We start from the raw sequence: 9,153 nt of genomic DNA, 5'->3' as shown, positions 1-9,153 counted from the left end.
GCTGGCTGATGCCTTTAGTTTGTCAGACCCGACAGAATCGGATCCGAACTCTTAGAGCCGCAGCCTCGTGGTCGGATCCGAGGGGATCCTTTCTGCTCAGATTCTGTCTGAGAGGAGTATCCCTTTCCGTGTTTCAGCTCCAGCAGTTTTGGCTCAAACTCCCCTGTTGGGGCAAGGGGGAGCGGCTTCTGCTTTTTCTGTCCAGGAGGCGCATTCTCCCTCTGCTCTGTACTTGGTGGTGAGGGTTATTGCGTGGTCGAGACCTCAGGCCATCTCATCCTGTGAATCCATCCAGACCCCCCCTGACTCTGAGCGTGGTTCCAGCCATCTTGCCCTCTCAGGGACAGCCCGTGCCCGTAATGCCTCAGGTAGTTCCACCTTCGGAACAGCCCGTTTGCGAGGCCTCCTCAGACAGTACCCCTGAGGAGGCCCCCTGAAAACATATATGTAAAAGGAGGCACTTGGACTCTCCACCAGAGTCCCTCACAGAGGACACGGACTGAAGGCTCTCCAAGGTTACCCCCTGAGGATGTCTCCCTTGGGGACATCATGGAGCTTCTCCACTAGAGGGGAGTGGTCCGCCTCAAAGCCAACATCTGATGAGTCTGTGTTTCTGGAGGCATTTGGCACAGGCCCATCTACCTCTTGGGTGGCCCCTTCTGCCAGTCCACTTGTGGAACTAATAATGTCTAGGGCTTGGAAGGAGCCAGGCATCTTAGAGCCAAAACCCAAGCGTCCGGATAAGGTTTTGAGTCCCCCCTTGGACAAGCTTCATTGGCACAAGGGGTCCCCTATAGATGCTATGATGGTGGTGGCGGCCACCAAGAAGGAGCTTGATCAGGAAAACTCCACGGTCTACCCTTCTGACTGAGAGTTGAGAGCTTGGATCGCTTTGGGAAGTGAGTTTATGCTTCAGCGACCTTCTCTGTGAGGGCGATGAACTGTATGGTGCATGTCAGCAGAGAGATCTTGTCAAGGAAATCACTGAGTCAACCCCAGGGACCATGTCAGCAGAGGACAGAAAGACGTTCAATGCATTAATGGCCACTTTAAAATCGGTAGCTCTCCCAAACCACGGAGGGAACCGCACGGATGGCGGGGACAGGCGTTGCCATCAGACGTCATGCCTGGCTCTGCTTATGTCAATTTGGAGCCCTTCAAGGTGTCTTTTAACAGCTCCCATTATGACTATTTTTCCCTGTTCAGGAAGACTATCAGTGAGACTTTGGTCCAGAGCGAGGAGGACGGGAAGACACTTGTCTGCCATCGGGATCCGCTTCTCCCCACCTCAAAGGTTCTTTTCCAGGAACCAGCGAGGCCCAAAGAAGATGTGGTTCCACAAGCCTTAGGCATTTTCCCGGGATGCTCACGACTCGCCTTCCCCCAGAGACAGAGGGGAATTTGACAGACACCACCCTAGAGGCAGAGGGGGTCCTAAGAACCTTTCTTGGATAAACCCAGGCAGCAGCCCTGAGGGGTTGCCCAACTGTTCATCTCTGGAGGCAGTTGGGGGTTTTGTCGCTACACCCTTTAGCATGGGAGTCCACGACAACAGATCAATGGGTGTTGTACATCATATGCAGAGTATATTCTGTTCCAGGAATCTCTCCCATCCTACAATGCCCTCCTGGACGTCCCACCCGTGCAGCAGGAGGAGGAGGCAGCAGTACAAGTAGATTCACTGCTAAGGAAGAGAGTCATCCAACCAGTCCCCCTAGATCAGTCCAGGTCCGGAGTTTATTCCATGATCTTTTTAGTGCCAAAAAAGACGGAGGACCTCAGACCAATCTTGTATCTATCCAAATTGAACCGGTCTGTAACCAAAACAAAATTCCAGATGGTCACGATTCAATCTATTCTGTCCTATCTGCAGGCCAGAGACTGGATGTGCTCGATCGATCTCCAGGATGCGTACTATCACATCAAAATGGACAAGGGCTCCCAGAGGTTCCTTCACTTCCGGCTGGGAGCCAATTATTATCAGTTTCGAGTCCTTCCCTTTGGTCTCACCACAGCCTCCAAGGTAATGGCGGTAATAGTGGCTCACCTGAGGTTTCAGGGTATTCAGGTTTTTCTGTACCTGGACGATTGGCTTTTTACTGCCCCTTCAGAGCATCTACTTTGTCAGGCCAGGGACTCCTTCCTTCGACTAGCCAACAAGTTGGGCATCACAGTCAACATGAACAAATCTGCTCTACTCCTGGTTCAGGTTTTGGATTTTATGCATGGTTGGACACATTACAAACGAGGGTGTTCCTTACATCAGACAGGATACACAATTTGAGATTACATGTCTTGCACATTCTTTAGACCCACATACCAGCAGCCGAGGCAGTGTTAAGAACAGTGGGGTCTATGGCGGCCACGATCAATATTCTTCCAATGGCGCATCTTCATATGAGTTTTGCAGTAGACACTTGCGGTTCAGTGGTTCCTGTTAGATCTCCCCTTGTCCATTCCGGTGAGAATCTTGAGACCGTGCAGTGACTCCCTTTGGTGGTGGATTCAATCCCCGGATCCCCTCAAGGGATGTCCATTCCAACCTGCCTTTCCCAAGACCACGGTGACCATGAACATCTCCCTACGGGGGGGGGGGCACTGCTCAGGAAGGACAGTCCAAGGCACATGGTCCCCTTCTGAGACCTATCTGCACATCTATGTTCTAGAGATGAGAGCAGGTCTTCTTGCATTGCAGGCCCTTCATACGCATTTTCCTCTAGGGACGATTACAATCCAGACAGACAGTATGTCAGTGGTCTGGTGTATCAACAAACAAGGGGGAAGCAGATCTTATCCCCTGTGTCGAGAAGCCATGAGAGTGTAGGAATGGGCGATCTCCACCAGCCGTTTTCTAGTGGCAACACACATTCTGGGACAGTCCAGCATTCTAGCAGACAGGCTCAGCAGATCTATGCTGATGGTTTACGAGTGGTCTCTGTATCCTTTAGTAGCGGAACAGATCTTTCTAGAGTGGGGTCATCCTTGCTGCGATCTCTTCTCATCTCCTTCCAGTGCGAAATGCAGCATGTTTTTCGCTCAGTATCCCTTGCGGGGAGAAACCCCCAGAGACACTCTGATTAATTCTTGGCACCTGGTCTACTTTATGCACATCCTCCTCTTCCCCTTATGTCGAAGTTTCTGCAGAAAGCCTGAAGGCTGGGGAGCACTGTGATCCTCATCACCCCACCCCATTCTGGCCTCGACAGGTTTGGTTTCCCTTAATCAGGTCTCATCTAGTTGTTCCACCATGGACTTTGGTTCCGGATCTTCTCTCGCATCCCTCGGGGATCCCACACCCAGACCTGGGCAGTCTGAAGCTCACTGCTTGGCTGCTCCGGTTCCCATGATTATTATGACTCCTGGTTTGTCATCCCCTGTTAAGTCCATTCTGGTAGTGGCTCACAAATCATCTACCAGAAAAGTGTACCATACTAAATGGAAATGTTTCTTGATATGGGCCACTCAGTGGTTCCTGGGCTCTTTTACTGCACCTCTTTCAGCGGTATTAGATTTTCTGACTAGCATTTTTCAACGGGGCACCAGTTCCTCTACGGTTGAAGTCCAACTGGCAGCCATTTCAAATTTTCATGTGGGGGCAAAGGTGTCTTCATTGGCTTCCTCTAAACTTTGTAAGACCTTTCTTAAAGGTGCTTTTCTTCTCAGACCCCCGGTAAAGGATCCTATCCCACCATGGGACCTTACTTTATTGTTGCAGGCGTTGGTTTCTCCCCCATTTGAGCCTGCGGCTTCAGTGGATTTGCAATTTCTAACCTGGAAAACTGCCTGCTTGGCCACCATCACTTCCGCCAGAAGGGTGTCGGAGTTCCAAGCTCTTTCAATCAAAATGCCCTACATGATTTTTCATAAAGATAGGGTGTCGCTATGCACTAACCCGTCCTTCCTTCTGAAGGTAGCTTTGGAAGCCAATATTAATCAGACCATTAACTTGCCAGTCTTTTTTCCTAACTACCAGAACAAAGAGGAATCTAGGTTACATTTACTGGATGTGCATAGACTGTTCAGAACTAAACCTTTCCGCAAATCTGATCAACTTTTTGTGTGTTATGCCAAACTTTTTTTCAGTAAACTAGTTTCAAAAGTGACAACTGCTCGCAGGATTTCACAATGCATTGGCTGAGCCTATGTGGAGAAAGAGGTTTGTCTCTGCCAGGGAAAGTAAAGGCTCATTCGACCCGGTCTATGGCTATGTCAGCGGCCTTTTGGTCCATGGTATCTTTGGATGATATTTGTTCGTCTGCCACTTGAGGCTCATCTCATACCTTTATTTCACATTATAAATTAGATATTTTCTCTAGGAGTAGAGCATCCTTTAACTCTGCGGTGCTCCGAAACATCCTTCCATGAGGGCCACCCAAGAGTTTGGTAGCTGGAGACTATGTCCCACAGGTTGAAGATCAAATGAAGTAAGCTACTTCAGATAAAGAAGTTATGTACGCACCGTAACATTCCATCTGAGTAGTTGTACTTCATTTGTCTTCAAATGTCCCCTCCTCCTTCCCCCCTAACCTTATTCAGATTATGATATGTTTGTTTATCAGATGGTTATTGTTGGGAACCTTGGTTCTGTCCAGGCTAAGGGTATTTTGTATTGGTTATCCTGGTGATAAGGTGTTATTGGGTCGGTTGTTTGATGCATGTTAGGCAGCAAACTCGATCTGAAGAGAGAAAGGAGATGGGAGCATTATGAGTAAGGGGAGGAGCATGGAGCTCGGAGCCATAGCTGGAAAATGCGGCCATGTCAGATCCAATGTGGATCCAAAGACCCACAGTTTGAAGACAAATGAGGTACAACTACTCAGATGGAACGTTACAGTGAGTACATAACTTCTTTATATTGTCTCTAGAGCATCCTTTGGCTCTGCGGTGCTTCGAAACATCCTTCCATGCGGGCCACCCAAGAGTTTGGTAGCTGGGGACTGTCCCACAGGTTGAAGATCAAATGAAGTAAACTACTTCAGATAAAGACGTTATGTATCCACCATAGCATTCCATCTGAGTAGTTGTACTTCATTTGTCTTCAACCGTCCCCCGTATTCCTTCCTCCTGACCTTATCATTCAGATTATATGTTGACTTATCAGATGTTTATTGTTGGGAACCTTGATTCTATCCAGGCTAAGGGTTTTCCGTATGGGTTATCCTGGTGATAGGATGTTATTGAGACAGGGGGGCATTATAGGTAAGGTGAGGAGCATGGAGCTCAGAGCCATAGCTGGAAAATGCGGCAGTGTCTGATCCGATGTGGATCCGAAGACCCACAGGTTGAAGACAAATGAAGTACAACTACTCAAATGGAACGTTATGGTGAGTACATAACTTCTTTTTAAATACGCCATCAAAACAGGAAACTCCATCTGAAGTGCACAGAAAGGCAATTCCAGCTACATTATGATTTCTGAGAAGAGGACTCTTAACAAAGATCAAAGCTTGAAGCAATACTAATTTAGTGAATTGAATTTTAACTATATCTTGAGTTAGGATTGGGTCCATTCTTCTCATGGGACTAAAAGCCCTAAACATTTGGCAAAATTAAGTGCTGTGTTATAATACTACCATGTAAAGAAGAATGGAATGAAAAGATTCAGCTTGTTGATTTATGCTGATTATGGATATGCATTTGTTGATATGTAAAAAGATAAATTTAAATGCTGTTTTGTGAAGGCCGTGCATCTTTTTGTGTTTGTGATGTTTTAAGGTCAACAAAGATTTCTCTATGAATTATCTTATCGTACATTAAGTAAAGTAAAGGGAAAGAAGTCTTGTTGGATACATTTTTTTCCCAAGGTAATATATTTTTGTTGCAAGTTGAACTTTTATGCAATACAAAGGTCAAGACATCACTCTTAAGTTGTTACCACTACTTGTTATTTTCTGATTTGTTAACCCCAGAGTACCTTGGAGGAGTTATCCATAATTTGATTTCATTTTGCAATGAATAATTTTACCTATGTGATGTAATTTTATTAAGACAAAGTGTATTGTGGTGAAAGGAATATTTATTGTGGTCTTGCCTCTCTGCTGGCTTTCAGTGGTGATATTGTGATTTCCTGTTTTCTTTGATTTTGTAAATAGCCAACTTTTACACATTTTTAGGGATATTTGAATATTAGGCTTGAAATGGAAGTTGTATGTTCTTTCCTTTTCAGCAATGTAGTATCAAAGGGCATTTTCTAGCTTGGGGGAGGTGAAGCTGTCGTCTTGTGCGACAGCAGGTTCCACTAGGATTGAGATGAAAGTTTATCAATTCATAATCCTTAATTTTTTTGTTCTTGTATTATGAATTTATTAGATGTCGCATTGCTTGCTTTACTTATTGTACCTCAGCCAAAACGTATTCTGGGAAGGATACTCAAAGGAAACAACATGGTTTCAGAGAAAATCTAAATGGTTTAGGCAGGAACCCAAGAGCTTATGTTTTCTTTGTATGTGGCACTCTTAGGTTTGGATAAAAGGGAAGGAAATGCACCCTTTAATGGTTAAAACTAGTTGGGGTTCTGGAAATGTCCTCTTCAGCATTTAGTTTTTGTCCAATGGTACAAAGGAATAACTAGAGTCTGCCTCCATGTCATGAGTAGGGAGACTCCAAGTGGCCAATGGGCTGTTATGCTGTGTGATGGTAGGGTTAATTTAAGGGTAGTTTATTAAACATTCTGTATTATATTCTTGTGCTATTCATTATATTTTGTATACTCTGTGCAGTAATTGCTTTTCTACATGTGCAATGTTTGATGAAGGCTGCTACCAGTGTTTTAGAGGTATCTTAGATCTTGTCAGTCTTGTTTAGTATATGTATATATTGAAGTAAAAGCCACAAAAGTTCAACAGTTTACAAACTCTAGTCTGTTCAGAACAACAAGATGCAAATCTCCAGAAAATTCTGTGTAATGGATAGTACCATTAAAAATACCTCTTTACTAAAAATTATTTAAAATAACATAAGCGCTTTCGTTTTGTTTCACTGCAAAACTTCATCAGATCCGAAGTTTTGTGGTGAAACAAAATGAAAGCGCTTATGTTATTTTAAATAACTTTTATTAGAGAGTTTTTTTTAATGGTCATATCCATTACACGGCATTTTCTGGAGATTTGCATCTTGTTGTTCTGAACAGACCGGGGTTTGTAAGCTGTTGAACTTTTGTGGCTTTTACTTCAGTTTGTAGTGTTGTAGCTTTTTCAGTTAGTATACATATATGTTACTGTACATCCGCGGTGGTGCAGTGGTAGCATTGTTGCCTCATAGCAAGAGGTTCTCCAGTTTGATTCTTTACTGGAGTGCAGGGAGTGCGTTCTGTGTGGAGTCTGCATGTCCTCCTTGCGGTTGGGTGGGCGTTTGAAAGACATGCGTAAATGGGCATGCCTTCGTTGAAGGTTGAACGTTGAGCTGGCACCTCGGCGTTAGTCAAAATCTACTGCCAATCATTAGCAGACCGGAGTTCCGCTGTGGCGACCCCTTACCGGGAAAAGCCGAAAGACAACAACATACATATATGTTACTGTACTGTTACATGTCCCTGTTGTTCTCTGTGATATGTGCACTTGGAACCAAAGCAACGTAATTTCGTTTAACTTGCACTGTGTGTGAGTCTGAATGTCAAGAAAGTTTACTTTGACTTTGAAGTTGATTCCTGTCCATTACTTGGCAAAGGCCATAGGGAAACAGGCACATGCATAACTGGAGAGATCCAAAGCCTTCCAAACTACTGCCTTTATTTAGAAATGCATGTTCTTATGTTACATGTTGAGGCTTTCTACATTGGTTAATACGGACTTTGGAACAGTTTTGTATTTTGCATTATTCTAACACGTGTTTACTACACATTGGATTGTTTACATATTTTGGTCACCACATTAAAACTGCATTGATTCATTTTGTGGTTTCTCTCTTTCAGATTGAACAAAGTGGTGAAATTCCACCTTCGTGTTGTAATTTCCCTGTAGCTGTTTGCAAAGAAAAGATGTTTGTTTTTTCTGGCCAGAGTGGAGCAAAAATTACCAATAACCTGTTTCAGTTTGAATTCAAAGAAAAAGTGTAAGTGTACTTTTTGTATAGTGTGTAACTTTTAACACTTTTTGTTAAAAAGCTGGCATTGTAACAATGAAGTGCAGCACTGAAGCTGGCATTGTAACAATGAAGTGCAGCACTGAAGCGGTCTTTTTGTAGGTGTGTAACCAGGCATGTAGTTGCTCTTTACTGGTGGAAGTTTCTTCTGTTGCACTTTTCAACATTGATGGAAAAGAGGCATGGCATTTTTTAGCTGTGATTCTGTGCCTTTCTTTCTGCCATTTGATGTCTTTTCAGTGTTTATCTATAATGTTTGAAGTAAGAAACTTAAATTATCTTGGTATAAACCTTTCCTGAACAAGAGGCATTTTTTGTGAATGTAGTCTTTAAGTATTGCCTTTGTTGTAGACATTCACATTTGGCAAAACATTCTTAATTTTCATCATGAAAAGACAGTAGTGATCTGCTAAAATTTGTACCAGTCCTCTGTAAATAAACTTGTTTCCATTGGCAAGTTGAATGGTAATGTGGTGCTATTTTTCAGGTTGTAAAAGCAGAACAAGTCTGTACTAATGAGTCCTGTAAATGTGTGGCTTTATAGCTGTGATTTGTATGACTTCCACTTTGAGACTAAATGCAGTGATGGCAACCAAGTTATGAATCCTGATTCCTCTTCCTGCCTGATGCCTTTTTATATCATTTTATCAACACTTAAGTTTTCGTATACATTACTCTAATTTTACCTGATCGACATACTGTGTCAAAAAGACCTTGTTACTGTAGTCCTTTTCTGCTGCCTAGCTCTATGGTGTCATACTTTATAGCTTTGTGGGAATTCATAGGGGTCCCTTAATTACTATGACAAATGGATGTATAAATACCATCCGTTGCCACAAGTTTATATGTGATTGATGATCTGTACTGTTGCCACCATATAACATGCAGTGTGCAGTTGACGTAATGTTACGCTAAGTCTGCACTGCTGCCTTGGGTGAAAGGCAACACCTGTGCCACATGTATATTTATTTGTTTGTATTTTTTTACCAGGCAAGTCTGGAAAAAATATTTTCAATGGAGGCCTGGAGAGAGAAGTGCCAAACACAAGAAAGTGACATATAAACAGTGCAACAA

The 9,153-nt window shown here is 43.6% G+C and overlaps 1 protein-coding gene across 2 annotated transcripts in view; it reads left to right on the top strand.

Annotated features, from left to right (window-relative positions):
* Positions 1-9,153, top strand: part of LZTR1 (leucine zipper like transcription regulator 1) — an 830,693-nt gene that overhangs the window by 250,305 nt on the left and 571,235 nt on the right. For both annotated transcript variants that reach the window (XM_044068313.1, XM_044068312.1), the window contains exon 8: positions 7,910-8,049. In XM_044068313.1, the coding sequence (XP_043924248.1) occupies positions 7,910-8,049 (140 nt within the window). The remainder of the gene's footprint in view (positions 1-7,909; positions 8,050-9,153) is intronic.

The sequence above is a fragment of the Protopterus annectens genome, chromosome 4.part0 (assembly GCF_019279795.1).
Source record: "Protopterus annectens isolate FY-2018-M chromosome 4.part0, PAN1.0, whole genome shotgun sequence".
In the NCBI taxonomy this organism is placed as follows: Eukaryota; Metazoa; Chordata; order Ceratodontiformes; family Protopteridae; genus Protopterus; species Protopterus annectens.
Note: the sequence above shows the minus strand (reverse complement) of the source record. Positions and strands in the feature narration are given on the sequence as shown.